The sequence below is a fragment of the Lissotriton helveticus genome, chromosome 4_1 (genome assembly GCF_964261635.1).
Source record: "Lissotriton helveticus chromosome 4_1, aLisHel1.1, whole genome shotgun sequence".
NCBI classification, from domain to species: Eukaryota; Metazoa; Chordata; class Amphibia; order Caudata; family Salamandridae; genus Lissotriton; species Lissotriton helveticus.
In genome coordinates, this window is record NC_136063.1 from 250895496 (window position 1) to 250919906 (window position 24411).

General features: G+C 43.4%; 1 protein-coding gene across 2 annotated transcripts in view; it reads left to right on the forward strand.

The window, feature by feature from the left end:
- NDRG1 (N-myc downstream regulated 1) overlaps positions 1-24411 on the forward strand; it is a 158807-nt gene that overhangs the window by 65532 nt on the left and 68864 nt on the right. For both annotated transcript variants that reach the window (XM_078686732.1, XM_078686734.1), the window contains exons 2-3: positions 4982-5051; positions 10264-10299. In XM_078686732.1, coding sequence (XP_078542858.1) covers positions 4998-5051; positions 10264-10299 — 90 coding nt within the window. In that variant the 5' untranslated portion in view covers positions 4982-4997. The remainder of the gene's footprint in view (positions 1-4981; positions 5052-10263; positions 10300-24411) is intronic.

The following is a 24411-nucleotide window of genomic DNA, read 5'->3' on the forward strand; positions in this document are numbered from 1 at the left end:
ACAGTCAACAACATTTGAGACGCCCCTCGTGAGACGCCCCTCACGTGGTGTAGCTTCTGGCTTTTTCCACGCTGCTTTGTATTGGGCCTCATACGTTGGAGTTGACCTTGCTTCTCAGACTCTTCTCCGGCCCGCTGATACCCCTTAAACATTCCGGAACCCTCCTCCATGTCTGGGCCGTCTCCTGAACAGACCTCTATTCATTTTATTTATAATTGGATTCCCCCTTTTCTCTTGCAGACAGACATCTGCAGCCAAGATCCCAACTCCCATAGACTTCCAAAAAGGTTCGCAACATTTCTTGGCCCAGACATGTACGTGTAAACCAACGTTAAAACATTTCAGGCCTACAATATTTCTCATAATGATTATAGCATTCAACTTCTTCATTAATTAAAGCATGTTAATACTCTTATTCTATTATTCAGTAAACACATCTATAAATCATGGCCCATTAATGCAATGACCAAAACATTAGTACAATCTATGTCGTGAAAAGAAACACCTTCCCCTTCCCTTCTAGCTCTGGCCCTGAGGCCTACCACATTCTGCGTTTAACCACATGCCATCTTACATTTTAACAGCTACACGACATGGATTCAGGAATAATCACATCTAATAAAATCATATAGTGTCACACATTTCTGTATTAGTTCCACTTCTACTTAAATCTCTACATTAGCTATACATTCAGAATATAATTGCAGATACTATTAGCACTCATGGCATTTCTCCTCATGATTTGTGCTTACTACAGGTAAGTGTGATGCACTCATACATTTAGGTCAGTTTGCGCTCTCTCAGTTGTGAGACCAGGGTCGCGGTGTGAATTGATGCAGTGCTCGTCGCGGTGCTGAAGCGCTGACGAACTGGAGTCAATGGCATCGGTGTCGCTTGGCCATGGCTGCAGTGCAGGATGAGGGCGGTGCGTCAGTGTAGTTTTACGAGCGGTGCCCTCGAACCATGGTGCAAGCAGAGGCATATATTTTGGCGTGGAGCGGCATTGTGAAGCAAGGCGATGCGGAGTGCAGTGCCCACAGGTCGCAGTACGAGTAGTGGCTTGGGGGCGGTATCAGCAGGTGTCGTCGGTGAGAATAGGGTCACGGGTCGGCGTTGCAGTGGTGCCCTCTGCAGTGCCTTTAGGACACTGAGTCGGCAGCGGCGTCATAGAAGGCGTCTGGTTGCTTTTTTTTCTGTTGCATCACAAAACAGTCCCCAGTGCTGAGGGCAGAAGAACTTGAAGTATTTACTGTTTCTGAGGCTTCTTGAACAGGGGGCAAGCTCAACCTCAAGCCCTTGGAGAAACTCACAAGATTGTAGAAAGTTCAGTCCAGTCCTTTCACTGCCCAAGACAGAAGCAGCCACTGCAGGCAAACAGAGCAAAGCACTCAGCAAAGTGGTAGTTCCGCCTCACAGCTTCTCCATCTCTTCTTCTTGGCAGCCTTCTTGGTCCAAAAGAGTTCTAAAGTTCAGGGGTTTGGGCCCCACTTTTTTATAGCCCCACATCCTTTGTCCTCTCAGGCAGAGAGTGTCTGTGCCCAGCCAGAACCGGTTCTGCCCCTCTGGTGTGGCTTCCTGGCAGGAGGTGGATACAGCATCGTCCGATGCAGACAAGGCACATTCAGGTGAAAGGAAATCTCCTCCCCCTACTCTAAATGCCCTTTCCTGATCAACCTAGACTATCTGGAGCCACAGCTCTGCCCCAGCCCCTGTCATCCAAAACCCAGACAGTCAATACACAACCTAGCCGAGGTCTACTGGATGGCAGAGCAAGAAAATACCTACTTTCTAAAAGTGATATTTTCAAACCCAGAATGTAAAAATCACCTTCACTAAAAGATGCATCTTTATATTCTGAGTTAAGGCATACTAAACTTTATTTTTCTACCTAGTTCCCAGGTCCAGTTAGGTTTATAAAATGTTCTAAACCAACTCCCCATTCTGTCCAATGGGAACAGGTACTCTTGCAATAGTGAAAAATTAAATTGGCAGTAATTCACTATCAGAACATGACACACACACCAGGGCATGTCCTACTTTTCACCTACACAGCACCCTGCCCACAGGGGTACCTTGGGTCTACCTTAGGGGTGACTAACATGTAGAAAAGGGAATGTTTAGGGCCAAGCAAGTGGGTGCACTTGCCAGGTCGACATGGCAGTTACAAACTGCGCGCAGACTCTGCAGTGGCAGGTCTACATTACCTTTTTGAGAATTGTCAAGCAAACTCTCACTTGAGTAACTGTGTGCACTACTAAAATTGAGTTTCGAAAATAGTTTCTAAACGTTTTTACAAAATTTTCCTCGAGTTAATCCTTTTCTCAAAAAAAAGAAGTCAGTACACAGTTTGTGTTCGAAAAAATCATAATTTGTAAATGACACGATTCAAAATTTAAGATACAAGATCAATGCATCCTTCTGATGCTTCATTAGTTGATACACTTTCCTCTGTAATTTGGACAGCCTAGGTAACTTGCACCGCCATAATGTGGTTCGGTGGAGGCCCGTCATTTTCACGAACTTTATTTATTTTCATCGTCACTTGTGCACATATCTTTCTGGTGAAGGTTGCTAACTGGTTTACTTGAGGGGCTACAATGCTTTCTCAATGTTATCACATGTTTTGGTAGTAAAATACATCTCCACGAATAATGTATAATACATCTTCTGCATTTAAAGGTATTATATATATCTTTGTATTTTTGTTTTGTATTCTAGTGGCCCCCCGAAGATGGGACGTGGTGTCCCGAAATGCATCTGGCCACCCTGGCATTTACTGTTTTCCACTGCTTTGCATGTTGTACAAAAATGCTTTGAATTGTTATATTGACAATGTTGGCTATTGAAGAACATGTTTATTATATCAACTAATGAAGCATCAGAAGGATGCATTTATCTTGTATCTTAAATTTTGAATTGTGTCATTAACAAATTATGATTTTTTCGAACACAAACTGTGTACTGACTTCTTTTTGTTGAGAAAAGGATTAACTCGAGGAAAATTTTGTAAAAACATTTAGAAACTATTTTCCTGATTTTGAAACTCAATTTCAGTAGTGCACACAGTTACTCAAGTGAGTTCGCTTGACATTTCTCATTTTCATGTGTGATTGGCAGCCCACTAATACTGTGTAGCACACTATCAACACTATCAACAATTTTACACACAACTACATTGGTCTAAGCATTTGAAATATCAATTTAGATTGGATCCAACCAGGTGTGGCTAAGTTACCTTTTTACCAGCTACTTCTGAGGGTGGCACAACCCGTGCTGCGAGGCCACAGTAGCATTGGATTTATAGGCCCTGGCACTCTCAGTGCACTTTACTAGTGACTTGCCAGTAAATCCAATATGCAAATCATGGAAACACCAATCCATAACACAATTTACAACAGGAGCACTTGCACTTTACCACTGAACAGCAGCGAGAAAGTGTGCAGAGACACTAAACCAGCAAAACCAGGCCAGAAAGCAAAAAGAGGGGAAACACGCCAAAAGATGTCAAGTCTAACACAACCCTTTTTATTCTGGTTGAACTGACCCCTAGAGCATTTCTTCTCTACCCCACTTTTCATTGAATGAGTTGTATTCGTTCACCACTGACCTTAAGTTACTACAAGGAATTCACTCAAAGTTCAAGGAGTACTCCCTGCAGGTAGGTTTTCAAAAGCACCTGAGGTTTGACAAATGCCAGAGAAAAGTTCTTACAGAAAGCTGTATACCAACCAAACCTAGATGGGCGGAATGCTTGAATCCCTCTCAGCCACTTAAAATTACTCATGGCTCTACCCAGTTCATGGTTTATATGCCACTCAGCAGAGACCAGCCCTGTTTAAAGAAAATTGCTTTCAAACAATGGAGTTTAGAATCAGGACCTCCAGTAGATGAAAGTCTAGGTTGGCAAAGCCTGCATTGTGTGTGCTTAAGCCACTTTTTTTAATTATTGAAATGTGGAATCGAATAATGAAGATGCATCACTTGTCTGGCGATGTTACCCCATCTAAATTGAAAGAGGGAAGAACCAGTAAGGTATCAACAAAAAACAACTAGGATGAAGGCATTAAAACTCCATCAGAGGAAATCTTTGCATCCTCACTAACAATATGAAACTGCCTAATGCCTATTCCCTCAAGGCTAAGACTAAGCCGCCTTCCCTTCTGGAGATCTGCTTACTTATTGCACTGCTGTTTCCTTGTCTGTGAGGAAGCCTACACTTCGCCTACTGAGTCCTGAGACATGGACCTCAGTGCCCGTGAGGCCTTGCTACTCCTTTCCAGAGAATCCTGCACTGTGCTGTGTGTGTATTCTGAGAAAGTGCAGTTCCCTGATATTCCCGACCGTCCAACCTGTCTGCCATGAACTAAGGCCCGTCAACACCTTAGTCCTCGGGTACCTTCTAAAAAGGGCTCTGACCCTGCCTAGATGTGCTAATTTATAGCATCTTTGGCTTGCATACTGGTCAGATATGTGGCTTGAAAGGGTTCTGTGTGGGCCTTGTTTGTAACGTCTGAGGAAATTGTGTGAAGGCACAGAGACGGAGTCAGACCAGAAGTCAGCCTCCTTCTGGGGAGGAAGGGAGGGAGGGAGACGGAGAGGGAAAGAGACCACTTTACAATAGTGTTTTTTATTCTTTTTTTTATTTGTGTAATTTTAACTTCTCTGGCACATTGGAAGGTGGTGTTCTTTTAGGAGCGCTAAGACTTTATTCATACCATTTTCTCTAACCCTTAGATCGTGTCGAATATTTGGGAAAATACGATTTTGTTAAGTATGGCACACATTTGAAAAGATCACCGTAATTCATGTCGGAAAAAGCTTGCATTATATCTTGATATATTTCATGATTTCAATGAAAAGCATACATTAACCTTAGAAAAGGATGTACATACTGTGGTTATAGCTCTTTGCAATTAAGTAGATGCTACTGTATTTCACCTTGTTAAACGTGTATTTTTAATGCTAATCATTTCTTTTACAGAATCACACTATCCACAATGTCGATCGTACTTGAGGATGTGACCGAGGTTAGACCTCTAATAACAGAAGAGGTAAATGTTGTGTTACTTATATTCTCATATTTCACAAAATCTGAAGCTAAAGTGTCCTTTACTCCGATAGACAATTTGTGACCTTACTCATCTGATAGTATATCCCAGAATCTCCTCTGTGAAACTTTTAATATCCCCGACTTGGCAAAATGCTACCTGCACCTTAAATATTATAACTGCAGCAAGCTTAACAATTACTGGTATTTTATCATATTATGCCGACTTATGTAGAGTATTGCAAAGAAACAAGGAAAACTCTAGGCATCCAAGCGACATGGGGTAACGATTATGATGTACCAACTGGGATAACCCTATGCAAATCAAAAACTGTGTTTTTAATGTATAGAAATGCATCCATAAATAACATTTCAAAATAAAGTCCTGCAGGGTATTGCGATCGATGTTGGTCTCTTGTGAAGGGTAGCCCACGCGCTTCAAGGGATAGTGTTTTGTTGCCCTATTGGCAGCGGACGTCTGTCCCTTGAAGCTTGTGTGCTGCCCTTCATGAGAGAAGGAGTGCTGATGCAATGTTCTGGTTCTCAGCAGTTCCTTGCCACAGAGGGCTCTCCTGAATGGCCCACTTCTCTTAATACCATACATCGATCAAGTTCCTCAGTCGAGCGTGCCAATTCTCGATGCAGCAGCACCTTACCATGATTCCTCTGCTCCTGCCAACCTATTGAGTTTCTCAGTAACTATGGCCTACATTGTATCGGTCCTGATGATGATCCTACTATTGGGTAAGGATCAAAATGAGGCTGAGAATATGTACAGACCCGGCTTGTGTTGATTAATTGTATACTTTATGAGCTGATCTCTACAAATGCAATTGCGACACAAAAGTTATGCTTTCTTGTCACCTGTGGTACACCTATGCCTGAGCACTTCACTCACTCTATTCTCGTCACTTCGTTCACTTTTTACTGCTTCGTTGTGTCAAGCAAACACTAAGATATGAAGGTCTGACTGATATATAAGGTGGGAGAAGCTTAAGCCCCAAGCATTCAGAATCCGTCAATCTTAAAAGTACAGCTGTAAAGCTTTTGTGCCTATTTTAGGGCATCCATCTTCCCATTCACCTGGCTCATTTACTTTACACCTTAAAGAACCATTCTGAATTTAAAGTTTTGAGTCTCAAGACTTGGAGGCCATGTTCTGAGGTGCAGTGTGGCACAGAGTTGTCCTATTAAGTGACAGGTTGTGGAAAGAATTGCACCTACATTCCAAAAGAAGGGTAGATATATAGTAGTAGTCACTTGCATATGGAGGCCAAGACTGGAATATATCTGAGACGCGTGGGCAGGCTCCTCACCCTGCTCCGTAGAATCCAATGTTTGTTGTCTCGATCACTTTGATAGTAATGTGGCCAATGGACTGTTCTCTGACATTGTGAATCTTTTGGGGATCAACAGTCCTCTGTTTTACAAACTTTCATTTGATTTTCTTTACATTATTTTGTTGCCATGGTTAAGGATGCCGAGTGCTGCTATAAAATAGGATGACAGATCTATTTGGCAACATTTGCTCCATGTTGTGGATGGAATTTTTTTAGAGAGCGATAGGGATTAAAGCAGCCATCCGTTGAATAGAAAAGGCATTCTCTTTACCCCGTCTTGAAAATTGGCAACAAAAGGCGTTTGTTTGAGGTCAGTAGAGGTATTGAGATATATTGCGCCATTATTCATTATATGGCCTCTTTAAATTTTACGAAAGTCTTTTTCTTCTAGACCCTGGAGACCCCCAGTCTGGATCTCCCAATTCCCCCCCCCTCCCCTCCCCTCAGCCGAATCAATGACAAGCTATCAGCCTAAAGTTTACTGTGGGGGGGCACAGGTCCTGTTTATTCCAACAAGTCATAAAAATAACATTCAAGAAACACATTTGAGAAACAGTGCCTTTAAAGTTTACATAATTGTAACAAAGTTCAAACATTGCAATATTGAACCTTATTTTCCTTTTATGCATATCTTTCGGACAATATGCCTAAAGAAAATGCATATATGTCCTTATTTACAATCGGGCATTCCCCAGATAATGGCACAACACTCTGGTCTAGATTTCCCTTATTTCTGCTCTGACAACACAGGTAAAACCACCTGCATCCCATAGGGGCGCTACCAAATTTCTGGACATCTACTGTGGCTTCTCACCACCCAACACCAAGCCACATGTTGGGATGGAAAAGTCCTCTGCATGGTAATGGGCCTGTACCCCTGCCCTGAGGACCCAACTGTACTGTTGTATGGAACCCTAATGCAGATTTTCGTTGTCTTTGGCAAAAACAGATCATGCATGCACGCCATGACATAGGCTTGACTCACGGTTTGCAGTTGTCCCCAAAGTACTACCCTCCTAGTGGTGGTAGGTTACTGCCTTCACCAAGAGTTAAGCAGCACAAGCATGGTGGTGGCAGCATACCGTGTAGTAGGACTGAACAGGTCCCTTTTTAACTTGCCACTGTAGTGAGGCCTACAGGCTCACTTGCCTTTTTAAAGCTCGGTTGCTGTGTACTTAACTTGCCCTTGGCCCACATCACTTATGTGAAGTTCTACACAGTGAAGGTGTAGTGACTCTGCGCTAGATGTATGTATGTATGTATACCTGGAAAGGGTACAAAATATAGATAAGGAAGCGCTGTGCATTGCACACATGGTGAGTACGTGTACTGGGTGTATGAACAACCTGCAAGGGATCCATTAAATGTGCAATATAGCACTGTGCAGTGTGTGAGCAGCAAAAGCATGTGCCAGTTGCATGTGTGCTTATGGAAAGTACAATACATGAACGGTAAAGTAATGTGCAGCATACAAATAGAGAATGTGTGTGCTGGCAGTGTGTATTTGCAGGCAGCACACCATGGCACAATACAGAAATGCAGCAGTACTGAACAGTGCATGCAGAGTGCATGTGTGTGCGGAGTGTATGTGTCTGTAAGAGCACAATGCATGGAAGTAACCGCACTGAATAATGTGTGTGTTGTGTTCATATACTAAGTATATGTGTGCCTGCAATGGTAGATTAATTGGAGGACCCTGGATTCCATTTGGGAAGCTCAGGCCACCCTGGTGAAGATGTGAGGAGTAGAGGAATCCCTGGCAGATTGCTGCATTACTGTGACCTGGGTCTGACACACTGGAGAAGAGAGAGAGAGAGACCGAGAGTCCCTGTACCTTTCAAACAATGTTCTTTGATACATTGAAAGATCACAAGGAAGGGAACACATCTCAGGAAGGAGATGTGGCTGATAATGGAATCGTAAAGAATAGGGATGGGGGCCTGGGATTACCTTTTTGAAGCACATATCACTGTGGCTGGCATCCAGGTGTAAACTCAATCACTCCCATTGCCTGTGTTGTGGGACTATCCACTTTGGAGCCTCTCCTGCTGTGACAGACAGCCTTTCAAGAGGAAAAGAGAGAAGAGAAGGATGTGCCTCAAAGGAAACAGAACCCCAACATAAAAGTTTAAAAACCCAGACCCTAAGTCGCATGTGGTTTTTGGAAATCGACTCGAAGAAGGGGAGGTTGAGACCCCAAAAATGTATTATCTGCCAAAGTGCCAGACTGACTGAATGAGGATGTGAAACTCTGCAAGAATGGGGCCGAGGTCAGCTGGCCTCCCTGTTGGGTGAGGGGACATCCTCCCCACTGAACCCAAGACCACCTGCTCTGGAGCCTGTTGCACCGGAGCCTACCTGCCTGTTGAAACCAGTGGGCTCTGAGGATGAGGAGGGCATTGGAGGGAGCAAGATCCGGTGGTGAGCCCTACCAAGAGGAATCTCAGTGAGAGGAGACCGCTGTGCACCAAACAGGTTGTTGCCCATGTGCAGATCAGGTTGGTATCTCCTTATGCCAGGAGAGGGCTGCAGTGAAATCGGCCATTAATTGAGTGCAGTGTAGTTAGTGTGAAGGCCGGACTGCCGTGTTGCAGTTTCCTCCGTATGTCAGGTGGGGCTGCAGTGGAAGTAATTGCTGCCAACAAAGTGCCAAGACCACTGTGGACCTTAGCAGTGACTCCGTATGCTAGGAGGGGCCAGAGTGATTTAGGCTGTCCAGAGAAGACCAACACCTTGAAGCAGGTAGCGACCTGGTCCTGTAGGCCAGGGGGGGCTTCCGGTACCAGATACTGAGCAGTTCAGGCCACTGCCCTGAGACTGAAAGTTGCAACCCGTGGGTCGAAACCAGCATCCTGATCTGGCTCCGACCTGTCCTGTGGACTAACCAGGAAGCCAACGGGACATACTACATCACTGTGCCAGATCGGGAGCGTCAGGATCAACCTCTCTCCCCCCCTTTCTCAGCTCCACTCTGTTTGGGAAGTGCTGTACTTGGTGCTGATCAAAGCCCAGGAGCACCGCCAATCACTGTTTTAGCCAGCTTTACAGCTAAGAGAGAGCATCCAGAGTGCCAGTGGTCTGGACACCCACTAAGATACTGAATGCTTCCTCACTACTGGAGCGGGTAGGACTTGTTATAGGCCGATCGGGTCCCAGGGGACTTGCTTCTAGAGGTGCTGTGGCACCGTAGCACCGTTTTCTAGGAGTTTGAATGGACTCTTGAGTTAAGGCCCATTAGTGAGCTTTCCCTGGATGCGGCCACCAGTCAATGGGGAATAACTGCAGCTGCAATAAGAGCAGCTGGGAAAGGAATTTGCCAGTGAACTAGAGCCCTGACCTCAAGTGGATTGCATCATTGCTTATGAATGTTGTATTACTACTTTGAATGCGTAGAGTTGGAATTAAAATACTTCACTTTAATATAAAAATAAGCATTTGACTGGCCATTGATTGTCATTGCTGTACGCATATTGAGTAATTGGTCACTTTCGCTAGCCTATACATGTTTAATTAAAACTCCCATTGACATAAGAAGAAACAGTCTATGACCAACATGTGTATATGTGTCAGTTGTGCCATAATTGTGGTGTATTATTTGTATGTGTACTACACGCCCAATGCCTTCCAATACCCTGAGATGACCCATGTTGCCATCTTGGAAGTACATATGTTAGCCCCACGCAGGGCAGTGTCCACCTGTAGATTGCAAACTCCGTTATAGTGCAGAGTTTGCAATAGTACACTTTTTATGCACAAGTAGTCCGAGTTAAATTGTAAAAATGTATTCTGAAGGTTCGATCATAAATGTTGAGTACAACTGCATTCAGTATTCAACAAAATATATATTTCATCTCCAAACTGCATTTTCTTTTTCAGGGAATCTCGGTTATCTTTCCAGAGCTCGAAATTCAGGCAAGTAGTAACTTCATATTTTCTGTTATTTAATAAACATGCAGTTGCAGATGATGATTTTCTTTGAGACCACCTAAGCTTTAATATACAGCGTGACATTTGAAGTGAGCCTACTGAACTGATAACCAGCCTGTATGTTAACTCAAATGATTCACTTGTGAAGAATTGATGGTAGGAAGTGACAATCTGCAAGAATGAAATTTGCCCACCCTAACACGATTCAGCAGTTCTCTAAATCGGGTAATGGAAGGTAGTCCTCCATTTCCGCCTGTCGAATACACGCTTGATTTGTATTCACTTGCAAGTATCCAGGCCTGGATCATTTTTTTTTAGAAGAGTACTAATTCCATAGTGCCATATGATTGCAAGGAGAACCTGAGTGGGACCAGACCGTGCCAACTGTGTTCTTCATCAGCTACCAAAATGCCACTAGGAATGGAAAACAGTTATCAGGGATTAGTCATGGACTTTGGACATGAGGGCAAAGAGTATGAAGAGGGCAGAAGTGGTGTTTGATTGCTGTTGGCTACACTGTCGCTCCTCTAACACGTTACATGGATTACTAATGCAAGCTGTAGCGGGTTGCTTTTTGCGACTGTCCTAGCATGACAAATGCAGTGCGGTGCTGCATGGTGTAAGAAGTGAAAATATAGGGGCAGCAGGGGACCCAAGGAGTATGAAAGCAAGAGGGGCTAGATAAAGGAGAGGCCGAAGAGCAAGAAGAGAAATTGGAGAGGTGCGAGGATGATGGAAGAAAAAAAAGTGTCAGAGAAAGTAGGAGAAAAGAAGTGGAGAGGGAGGAGAGAGAAGGTGGGGGGTGGCAAAGAACAGAGAAATCGGAGTAGGCGGGGAAGAGATGGAGATGAAATCTGAAGTGGAAAAGTGGAGATGGGGAGCAGTGAGATGAGGGAGAATGAAGGAAAGGGGTAAACAGGTGGCAAATGTTTCATGGATAACACTGACCTAACCATCCTGTTTTTAGGTCGAGCTGGTAAACTGCATCCAAAGGATGCAGGTGTCCAGCTGGAGACCTAATGTTGTCTGTCTCGGGGGGAGGAAGGACAAGAGGGTGTTACGAACTTGAAAGCGGCCGGATTTGGGTGCGCGAACGCGCACGTCGCCTCCGTCCACGCGTGCGCACACAGCCAGCCACCACACAGACTGAAACACACGCGCGCTGCTTACTTTCACTTTACATCCCCCCCACCAGTCATCGGATCTTTTTACGCACGCATGCATGCATACATACATACATACGCGCACACACAGGCACACACGCAGACACAGACACACTCGCAGGCAGATGCACACACACACACACACACACACACACACACACACACGCACGCAGGCACACAGACATGCAGACATACAGGCAAACACCACCCCCCCCTTACCAGGCTCGCACCACTGTGGCCAGCGTGTCCAGGTCTTACAGCCGGCCGGCCGCCGCGCACCACTGATAATAATAATGAACTCCTAAACACCACTGTGAGCCGCGGCAGAAGTTGAAGGCGATAGCCTTGAGGGCAGGAGCTGCGCATTACGTTGTTATGGGATGACAAGGTCGTGAGGATGGCCCTTTTACCCCCACCCCATCAGGTCGCACACTAACGGTCCCTAAGGGGCTCTCCGTGTATTTCCCTTCGGCTACGGCCACTACATGATAGCCACGCCCCGAGACTTCCGGCCCTTTGTCCCTCCTTCCGGACGTGGCTCTGACACACTCTAGCCAATCAGCCTGCCCGCGGGGAGCGAGGAAGCCAGCTGAGGACTGTTGGAGGAAGGCGGAGGGGGAAGATGCAGCATGGCGGGCAGGCTGCAGCAGGGCAGCTCCCGCCACGGCCATGCAGCCACCAACATCCTGCTGTTGGGCGCCCTCAGCTCCTGCACCGACTCTGCCAAACAGGGGCACAGCAGTAAGGTCAGAGCTCATGGTACGTCCGTGTGCTCGTGTTTTCCAGTCCATTTGCTAATTCAGTCCTCTTACACCTCCTCCTTGTCTGCTTCACCCTCTCACGATACACCCCTTCGTGTCCTCCTTTCTCCTCCGTCTCTTCCACCCCTTCCAGCACATTTCCCCTCTCGTCCGTTATCATCTTTATTGGCCTTTTAACCCCCCCTCCGCCTCCTAGCAATATAAAGGGACTAGCTGTTTTTTTCTAGCATTAACAAAACCAACACATGCACACGCGTCCTCCCCTGCCTCCTCTCCCCACCCATGCACTTGTTTATTTTAATGTTTAAATCCCCCGCTGCCGCCACACACCGCCTGCGCTCCACCTGCCCCACCACTGAACATCAGATTTCAGTGTCTTAAGGTATCTTCAGTGTCTTAAGGTATCCCAAAGATGAGGCAGTGCATCAGGTGCGGATGAATGTGACAAATGAGCGAGCAAATGCCATGGGGGCATGAGGATCTTGCATGTCCTAGAAAGAACATTTGGACTTGCCCTTCTTAAATTACCCAAAATAAAGCAGCCCTACCAAGTAAAACACACAGCGTCTCATCTGCACACCCCCTCACCCTCACACCCCCTCACCCTCACACCCCCTCACCCTCTGTGCAACCATTCAACAACTGGTTCAAATATGTTCTGTCAATGTTTCAAGCTTTATTACAAATGTAACAAAAAGATGTTAAATTTTCACTTCTGTTATTGGATTTTCGTCACAATAAAATACTCTGAACATAATCTTCACAAGTTATTTACAAAAGTTTAAGCTATTGCCATTATAAATTACAATAACTTATTTAAGTATTAATTATTTGTAAAAATTAACAGCCATTGTTATTTGTAATATCAATACATCTAAGTCGCGTAAATACAACACATATTGCATTAGAAATGCTATAGGTGTTCCATTTGCGAAAGTTATAACTATTAGCATTGTAAATGACATAGCTAATAATTTAGCTATTTTCAAAAACAAAACATAAATAAAAAATTTGTCATTTACAATACCAATAGCTCAAACTTTTCTAATGCGAGACCTATTGCATTGTAAATGCTTGTTTTCTTAAGACTGTGCCCGATGTTTTGGGACAGGATGTTAGCTGGCAGAGCTTCATAGGTTGGAAGACTGACAGAACCTGTAGGGTGACCGCAGGGGGGGGAGCTTAACATTAGAACAACCAAGTATGGAATAAAATCAGGTGGCGAGAGAGAATTGAGAGCAAGAACTGAGAAACTGCTGATCTCATTTATGGGTAGATGGTTAAGAGCTCCAGGAGACCGATCTTATAAGAGAGAAGGGGTATCATTGGAGGGGGTAATAAGGTGTCTTGATAGCAAAGAATGCATACACAAAGACTAAAGTGCGGGGGTTATAGCTTACAAATGGGTGTAAAATGACCTGTGGAAGCAGGGTTTGACGCACTGAAGCAGGAGGAAACTGTATAGGACAGTGGTATCTAGAGATGCCATGCAGGAACAGAGCCCACAGGACTGCAAACACAAGGAAAGTATAGAAAACAAACAATATCATCCATATTCTTGCTCTATCAACTGAGACCACCATCTGCCTATAGAGCTGCCCTCTCCCAAGCCTACCCATTCACCTATGACTGGGTCACAGGTGCCACACTGTCCCCTCTGCGAAGACTTCAGTATGCGGCCCTGTGTTGGTTCATGTTGCCTTTTCATAGCCGTCCTATTTCAGGAAGCTCCTTTCTTAATAAGCAGAATTGGACCAAATGTGGTTGTTTTCAATTCTTGAATTCTCCCTTTTAGCAGATAATTATGTATTTACTTTCAAAATACCACCTAACTGTAAACCTGTTTTGATCAATAATGTTCTTAGAGTATGAATGTGTGCGTTAGTTTTTTTGCCCCACCTGTATTTTCCTCCCAGGACATAATTTAAGCAGCTCTTAATCCTGATGATTTGTGCACAATACCCCCCTCCATCAGACCCTTGTCCCCGGTACTTTGCTCTGCTGATCCCTGGAGGGCAAATACATTGCCAGTTCCGTCCCAAATTAGAATGATCTAAAGCACCTAAAGGGAAAGCCTACAGGGAGGAAGGCTGCAGATGGATGTCTGCAAAGGACTAGGCAAAATGATAGTAATCAAAAACCTTCAAAGTCGGTCACAACAAACAGAGAAGACAATAGATTTAAATCTATTGAATTACTTATATGGTTTACTAATTATTATAATGAAGATTCAAAATCTGCTTTGAAAATGATAATTTTCCCATTATACACATGTTGAAATTGAATAGAAGTTTACTATCCATTCTTTATAGACTTCCTTGAAAATACTTTAGTGAGAAGGATGGATTTCTTGTTTTGAACATTTCTCTTTTTGTGAAAACAGTTTTCGGCCCAAGGTGTCTCTGGAACCTTGGAATAGGACTTGTAGGAAATTGGATAATTATTTGAGGTGGGGGACTACCCACCTCTTGGAATAATCGCAACTTTTCTGGGAGTGAACCCTTAAAGTCCCTTAATTGATCTGAGATCAAACCCCTGTCCCTCTGGCACAGAGCACACTAGCTTGTCTTAGGGCAATGCGTACAGTATTTATGCAGTACCAAAACAGTAATTAAGTTGAAATGCAAAGCAATAAAAATCCCAAACAGAGTTTGAAAAATAGAGTAAAATGTAATAAACAAAATGACAAACCCACTGTAGAGGATCTGGAGATATAAATTCTTAACGCCAGAATAGGGCCAAGAAGCACTAAGTGCCAATGATAGTCAATGGTTGCAGTGATCTGTGGCCTAGGAGTAATTTGAGACTGGCCATGATGGGAGTGCTGACTGAATATTCCAACCTGGTTAGTCCTGGTCATAGATTTTACCTTCTGACTTCAGTCCTTTAAATTCCATTCAACCTCAGGAGTACACTTCTAAAGCACCCAATCCCTCCCCCCCCCCCCTGCACTCCCTCCCCCAAAGGACTTCAATGGACGATCTTAACGACTCACAGGGTGTCCCTTCAGGTCAAGTGCCACTGGGCAGTTGCAGGAAGGCCTCTTGTAGTGTGTGGTATCCTGTAGCTTCAACAGGAGGTTGGCCTTGTAACCCTTGGCGTCTACTTCTTTTTCCTAGACACAAGAGGGAGAGCAGGTCCAGTGCTTTAGGTCTCTTCTCGGGTCATAGTGGGTGTAAAATATCTCCTGGTCATGCCCTAACCAATGGGGGGGAGGGGGTTCATGTGGCTAACCTACCCATTTTGGGCATTTTCAGACAATGACCTTCATACACACTACACTTGGACTCAGAGGCCTGGGGGTATGTTTGGGTAGCATACTCTGGTAATCCTAGTGTCCTCCCTCATCTAACACCAATCATACCCCAAATAGACCTAGAGGCAGAAGAATGGTAGGACAAAGTTTTCCCACAACTAGTGGATATACAAGAATTACTTTGTCATCATGTTTCTATTCCTTTAAAGTGCACCCCCATTGTTATATGAAAAAATCGAGCAGACCTGTGAAGCAGGATTTGCCACTGTAATGTCTGAGGATGCTCACAGCCCCGTCCTGCATACTCTGTCAGGTTCAGATGAGTAATCCCTGCCCGTTCAGTTCAGCCTATTGTGTGCTCCTCAGAATCACTTCACACCTATTGAAATGCGAATTACTGGCTGGTGTAGTAAATGCAAATGTTGCCTCCAAGAAATATAGTCAAAATGGAATTGCTTCCTATGAGGACTTGTAGAGTTAATGCCCCAGTGAAATGATTGAAAGCTGGTTAATACAACGGTACCAGTTTGTGTATTTTTTTTAATTACAAATATTTTTTTAAGTTTAAAAGAAATCATAATTCTTTGGGACTGGGGCAGGAGAATGGCATAATCGCTGTAATGTTCTTTGTTTCCAACTCCTTCAAACAAATGTTTCAATGGCCACCGCTACTTCTTTTTGAATCCATCACAACACGGCTTTCAATTATGCACACCTTGCAAGTGTTAATGCCTTCTGAAAGTTGGTAGAAAAATGGTTCACCCAGACGTTTATTTCTATATGTAGACATCTGTCCAGGAAGCAGTGTGAAACATTGCTTCGAAGCTCTGATCCCAGCAACACAAGCCTTTACCAACCCAATGTAGTAACTATCTCCTACTGCTCCCATATCCCAGCTACCTCTACAAACACTAATTGATTGTATATTTTCCTTTAACACTGTGGGGCTCTGCTGTTTGTGGCTAGGTTAATGCTGTTCTTTATGCCACATACAAAACAAGCATTTGCAATGCAGTAGGTCTCAGATTTGTTAGAGCTATTGTCGTTGCAAATAGGAATGTGTTTCACTTATGTTTTTATCTTATTTTTTGCTGTTGTTCGCCTTGCTTGTAAAAATGGGCATACTTTAAATTCCATACTGGAGAGGTTGTGGCTGAAGTCCTACAGGAGCAGTTAATCCCAGGGCACAAGTCCTAAAAAAAGAAGTGGGGGGACGCTGTCACCGGAAGTGACGTCACGAAGGGAAGTGACGTCACAAAAGGTGGCTCCGATCCCGTCCCAGAGAGGCCAAAAAGGTGAAGCCCAGCTGTTTGGCAGGGGGGACGGTGTCCACCCTGTAAAATATGTGGGGGGACGCCGTCCACCCGCGTGGTACCCCGACTCGAGCCCTGGTTACTCCTAAGACAGCTTATTGCTGATGCCTTTAGAAGACATGATGATAGGAAGAGTGTGTGACCTTCCTGGGTTTTTCCGTCTGATGCAGGCAACGTGATCAGGAAGTGGAAACGGAAGCCAAAGGGTTAAACAGCAGGGGTGCTAATCACCCCAGCTCCAGTTGAAAGACACGCCCCCAGCTGTAAACGCTGAAGGCTGAAAAGACTGAGAAAATGCATAAAATAAAGCGCGGTGTTCCACACTGCTTTCACAAAAATATATTGGTAGATTAAGTTATGCGATCTACCCCGTGGCCACCATTGTTAAAACTAAAGCACGGCATCCTGCGCTGCATTAAAACGAAAGTATGTTGTGTGTGTGCGCTGCTTATAAAAATGTGTCGTGCTGCACTGCTTATTAAAATATATATATTGTGTGCAGTTAAGCAACCTGCAAATACGAAAAAAAAGGCACAGCGGCCATTATTGCAGCTGAAGCAAAAAAACTAAAGGTGTGCCGCACATGTTAAAAAGAACGGAAACAAAACAGGAGACTAGGAGGTACTGAGGAGGGACTACTAAACCTATTGACAAATCAAAAGCCACCATTTACAAAGGACTGTAACAAGAGCCAATTGAAAAAATGGGTGGAAAATGGGCGGAGCGTAACAACCATCCTGAATACAGCATGTCTCAAAAGGACAGTGCAAGCGTTGCTTAGGCAAGACCTAAAAATTATAGACTTATAAAAACTGCAGCATGCCCTGATATCTTGAACCTCCATTTCTGCTTTCCTGCGTGTAACACAATGTCTAAATCATCCGGTTCCCAAAGGCTGACTACGCTGTTATGCAGGTGGTACCTTGGCGCTGTAGACAAACACACGTAAGTTATGACGCCAGATTAAAGTAAAACTGTCTTAAGCAGTTTCCTGAATTTAACATGGTCGATGTAGGTGCGGCTGTAATAAGGTAAGTCATTCCAATAGGAAGGGGCCAGGTAAGAGCAAGACCTACCTTCACATCTTGTCAGTCAGATACGGGGGATGGGGCGGTGACTAAGGCTTTATCCTTAGATCTCAAACTCCTGGCTGTACAATAATAACTAACTTCTGATGTAGGACCTTTTCCCTATTCAAGATTTGTGTGTAAGTCAACACATTTTGAAGAATGTTCTTTTCCTGACCGGCAGCCAGTGTAAGTCTTTACGTAGAGGTGCAGGTGGGGGGTCAGAAGGAAGATTACAAACTAGCAATGCTTCTGTGTTTCGACTATTTGCATTTTGGACATTAGTCGTGTCCACTGATTCAAGTGGTGCATTTCCATAATGTCATCTGCTAATAATCAGTGCCAGGACTAGTTTTCCTTCAGTAATTACCTTTGTCGGATTGTAGGAAGAAGTCACTCTATATAGCGTACTAAAACTAAGTACACTGTGCAGAGAGTGCAGTGGGTCCCCAATTGGTTTACAGAGGCAAAAGTAGATAATACTATTGCCCTATAGATTGCCATATGGCTCATCCCTCTTGGCATTACTGTTAACCACATGAACTCTACCAGTATGCACTGTTCCAGGAGCACATATATAAAGTGAACAATAATGGTGCGATGGAGGTTTGTGACGCTCTACATGGCATTTTCTGACCAGCTGGCATTGCTGTGACAATTCTTGTTGGCTATGAAAGAGGTGAAATGAAGTAAATCCAGTGGTCCCTGCTCAGTCTATCAAGTTACATTGTATGGTCAGTTGTCGCATGCAACTGTGCGGTCAAGACGTATTAGAACCAATTTCCCTTCTGTAAAGAGCGGGAGGAGGCGGTAAATAGGTTAAAACTCATTTTTATTCGATAAGTAGCATAAGACCCACAGGTGCTAAAATCTAGGCATCCATTCAGCTCAGCTCCAACCGCTTCACTGAAGTAGAACCTAGACCACCAACAATAGCATTCTAAATTACATAGTCAGGAATCTAAATGTAAGGAACTACAATGCTATAATTTTGATAAAAGAACTACAAAAGAAATAGAAGACATATACCACATGTCCCTTTTCCAACAAAATAAAACAAGAAACTAAATTTAGTCTAAAACATAATCACAAAATTTCATAGGCAATTTTACATTCCTTTTAGATGACATAGGAGCATCATGAACAGAAGAGCTCATAGAGCCATCATTCCCATGAACAGTGTCAGCAACCACAGAAGAAGGCAAACATACATTGTCAGGAAAAGAATCAAAACATTTCCCAACCTTGTCATTAGGATGAACAAAATCATTAAAAGATACACCATCTCCCATTTTAGCAAAGAAACGTTCCTGACCTGGTTTGAGAATAATCACCGAACTTTTGCTCCACCAACCCTTGTCCTTTAGCAAAACAGTAGAATTGGTGACATCCTCTACTTGGAATGGTTCTGAGAACTTTGACATACCCTTGGGTGTAAAGGAGGGTTTAACAATTCTTACCCAATCACCAATTGCTATATTTTTGTTCTTACAATGATGAGACAAATCATGATAAGCCTTTCCAGACAAGCGAGATGAAACTAAATTGTCCCTGGCTTTAACGATGGAATCCTCTAAACTGATTTTATCAGTCTTCACATTACTAACAAAAGGCATAAACACACACCTAGGTTTTCTGCCTCTCATTAAAAAATAAGGAGAGACCCCAGTGCAGGAATTAGGAGTTAAGTGATAACTCCATATCTTCTCATTTAAAAATTCAAGAACATCAAGTTTGCTCTCCAAAGCAGCTTGAATGCCCTCCTTAAAGAATCTTTTAGCTCTCTCCACCTGACCATTGGAGCGAGGACTATACAGAGGAGCTCTAACAGCAGTAACACCAAATCTGTTCAAACAAACGTGCATCTTGCTAGAGACAAATTGGACACCATTGACATGGCGCGAGCGATGTTCAACGGCCAAGAAAATAAGTAAGGACCGTTTAAATCCTATTTAAGTAATTAATTCGTAACAGTACCTTAGAGTGCCACAAAATCTCTGGATTTTTTCACAAAAGATGCCAATCTTCAAAAGGAGGACTGTGGTAGCCGGCCCAACCACGCAGAGGGTTCGTATCGATAGCTTACTGGTTTCTCATTCTCAAAGCTACACAGTGGGTCTTTTAAATATTTAAATATACCTCGTCGCCATTGTAAAGAGCGGGAGGAGGCGGTAAATCGGTTAAAACGTATTTTTATTCAATAAGTAGCATAAGACCCACAGGTGCTAAAAGCTAGGCATCCATTCAGCTCAGCTCCAACCGCTTCACTGAAGTAGAACCTAGACCACCAACAATAGCATTCTAAGTTACATAGTCCGGAATCTAAATGATGTAAGGAACTACAATGCTATAATTTTGATAAAAGAACTACAAAAGAAATAGACATATACCACACCTTCATTCTTTGAAGTTAATATTGATGTTAACCATTGTAGTTTTGGTGCCTCCAGAGGGCATGAACCCGGACTAGTGAATGAGTAAAAAACGGATTTGCTCTCCCTAATTTTGGATTTGTTTTGCAACAACTTCCAGGATTTTGGAGGAAAACAGGCTAGGTATTGGTAGCAATTTACTAAAGTCGTAAGGGCAGGAGTTGGTGACTATCCCAGGTGTGTGATAGTGTACTTTAGGGTGATAATGTTCTTTAAGCAATGCGCTTAATACACGTGAGGACTAGAATGAGAGCTGTGAACAATTGTTTTAAGCTGGCAGCGCAATAAATGGTCCTGTTTAAAGGTTTGGACTTCAATGCTATTCTCAAGAACACACCCTCTTCCAAAGGCTTAAATGGTGTGAGCTGCACTTGTAGGATAAGTAGGTAAATGGGAAGTAAAGTGGAAGAGGCAATGACAATTGTCTTCTTGGATGTTTGTGATGTTAGATACAATACATGACCTGGGGTTATTGGAGTGTTGTGGGGAATCACAGGGTGCATTTCCTCAAAGCATTGGAGTTCATAAAGTCATGGAAAATGCCAAAACATCTTTCTGGATTTGTTTAATACCTCCTAAACACATTTCATGAAGAATGTATTTGATGCTCTTTTTCTTTGTGCTAGCACCTACTGCATATTTTCATCTTCATTTCCCTGCAGTAGACATTGTTTACAGTTGTCAACATCCTCTTTTTAGTTTGGCCAATTTGTTGTTGAAGTATTTGTTGGTTAAATTAAACCCCGATTTTGTTTTACTGAACTGAGAATGGCAAACTTCTTCACTGAAATGTTTTAGGTTATTTTTAGTTTGTTTGCATGGTGGAGATCTTCTTTCTGACTGCTTTTCAGATCCCGTTGCAATCTTTCATCCAAATGTTTGGCTTGAAGCGGTTTGTATTTTCCTTTAGGAGCAATATTGACACCTAATGTTTGAGAGTGCAAATGATGAGGGTATTGAGACAGAATATCAGAAACACAAATATCGCAGGACAAAAATATTGTCAAGATATGTTTCTATAGTTAAGTAAAGTTTTACTTAATGACTCCACATATATGTATCTTGATGATATATATATCTTCAAGGTACATAGATATGGAGTTAAGAATAGTAAATCTGTACTTACCTATTCACACTTACCTTCTTGATATTTTGGTCCACTATATTTTTGACACAATATTCTGTGCACACAATATTTTTGTTTCTGATATTCTGTCAGTGATCCTATAAGGAGTAGTCCAAGTCACTCTAAGGTGGTACCATTAGTTTAGCTGTTTATTGTGAGAGAACACTAAATTTGGTGTGTAGTCGATTGTGTGGTTGGACCGTCTCCGCTTACTGAATCCTAAAGCTAGCATATTATCCATCATGTCTGGAACAGGTTTGTAAATGTCCCCATTATCAGAGCAGTCTGTGCTGAGGATTGAAAAAATAAAGCTGCTTCAGTAGAGTTTAGTAAAATAAAGAGCACTGTATCTTGGTGGTTAATACATCTCTGCAGGTATTAACAAAATTTGAGTTAATGATACGTTGAGCCACCTCTCATTCAAAATAATTGTATAAGGTGTTTGGTCTTTCCAGTTATGTTATTTCTAAGTTGTGAAAATACGAACCTACCCTGTTTTTATAGTGTTGGAGCTTTTGTTAATCGAAGATTAAGATAGAGCTCATCTGATTACCTGCAGATCATTTGACTGACAAGGGCATAAGTCTCATTGGGATGTTTCTGTGCTGAGCTAATGTTAACAGAGCCTGTGCTTACATCTGGATTGGAAGCTTGCGGGGACTATAGTATCAGAGTCCTGGTTTGGTCTATACACATTTGGTGACCGGGTCAAGTCTGATGCATATTGCAGCAGTATTAGTTGGTTAGGGATTAATAGTGTGGCTTTGGTTTGATCTGGGTCCTGGAGCAGCCCCTTAAGTGAACTGCTAAGTTGACTGATTGCAATGTTGAGCTTCACTGAAGACTATCAAGTGGCTTACAGCTCATAATCACTTCCATAGACTATGTTTATTTTGGAACATTCAACTCTGGGTAGGGCTGTGAGGAGCAGAGGCTGTTGACGTAGCACAATGAGCCAGCAGTCATCGTGGGTGGGCATTGCTGGAGATTTGCGTTGGTGGTCCCTGAAATTGATCGATGATGGAACGTGAAGAGCTGGGTTGACAGAGCTTTATGCTGATATTTCAGTGCGAGTGGGCCCATTCGCAGTTGCCAAGAGCCCAAAAGGTTGATTTTTAGCTCACTGAGCCAAACCAAGGGTCCGGTGCTTGGGGTGCAGCACTTGGGAAGGGGGGGGGGGCAAGAACTCACTGCAGCTCTATTTAGGGGCTACTGTAGAATGTTGGGAATCCTTTTATGCCCTCGAGGCTCATATCAGCAGGCCAGCAGACTAGACTTTGAAATACTTCTGGTGCCCTGGGTTGAAGGATGAATTTGCAGGTCCAGTTCTCTGTTCACCCAGGCAAGAGGGCAGCCGGTAGCAGGTCAACACAGCAGAGTGGCAGTCCAGAAGATCGGAAGTCCTTTCAACAGAACAGCAGTCCTTCCTGGCAGAGTATCCACAGGTCCAGGAGTGTTCTGAAGATTTGGTGTCTGAGGTGCAGCATTTATACATAGTTGTGCCTTGAAGTATGGAGAAGCTTCTAGACTCATCCCATTTAAGTCCACAGGTGCTCTGCCTTATTTTACCTGGCTCCAGGCTAACTACAGGTGGTATGCAGCCTTTTGTGTGGAGACAGGACACAGCCTGCTCAAGTATAAGTGGGGTGGTACTAGCTCCCCCCCTCCCATCCTGCCAATGATGGCCCATCCTGTCACACAAGCTCCCCACTGTGTGTGGATGTGTGGGATGAATACACAAAGCCAAACTATCATATAGCCAGTGAGGCAGGCTGCATGCACCAAATGGCTAAGGCAAGAAAACAACAACTTTCTAAAAGAGGCATTTTCAGAATTGAAATTTAAAATCAAACTTTACCATGAATTAGAATTTTAAATTGTGGTTCCAGAGATCCCAAACATAAACGGGTAACCTATTCCCATTTGGAAATTACACTTTTAAAATGTAATAAGTTAAGGTAGGATAACATTGGATAGGCCCAATGTTATCCTATAGGAGAGGGCTTTGCTGTAGTGGAAAACAGAGTTAAGAGTTTTCCGCTACCAGATGTAAAACTTAAAGTACATATTATACCTTTTTAAATAAATTGCACCCTACCCTTTGGGTTGTCCAGGGCCTGCCCTATGGGTGACCTTGTATGGATTAAAAAGGAATGTTTAAAACGGCACACACAGGTTGCAATGGCAATCCTGAGACCTGTTTAAATGCTATTTAAGTGGATGCCACAATCAGTGCTGGAAGCCTACTATTAGAATTTACTTTATAGGCCCCGGGCACAGGTAGTGCCACTTTACAAGGGACTTAAACGTAAATTAAATGTGCCAATATAAGCCAATCTAACATGGTTCATGGGGAGACCACAAGCACTTTACCACTGCTAACCTAACCAGTGCTAAAGTGCACAGTCCAACGGCCAACAAATTCATTCAGCACAATTAGGAGGAGGGATGCAAAATGTTTGGGGATGACCTTACGGAAAGGAACAAGTCCAATAATCTCCCATAATGTGCAGGTTTAGGGTCTTGAAGGTACGAGGAGGAGGTGGTGTGGCCCTGAGTTTTAGTAATTTAAGGCACCTCCAGAGAGGCACGTCTGCCACTCCATCATTCTCGGGGCATGATCTTGCTGGGTTTGCTCAGGAAGGTAGAAGCAGGATCGTTCAAGGGTACCTACTATATTCTGCCAACTGATTTATTCTGGATAATTGTATTTTATTTGTGTTGTCTGTTGTACTATCTGCTGCAGGCACAACAAGAAGGAATACACATGTTTGGCTATCTCCTTTGATAGCTTACTCTGTCTCCTGATGCTGATTCAGTTCCTTTCTAGGGATGGAAGCCTGGTTGTAGCATATTAAGCAGGGAATGGGTTGGTAAAATATTCTAGTTTAGTTGTCACTCTTGGCCAGAATTTGGCTGGGGAATGGGTGGTTTAATATTGAACAATGAATGATCAGTACATGAGGGTCTTCTGAAGGT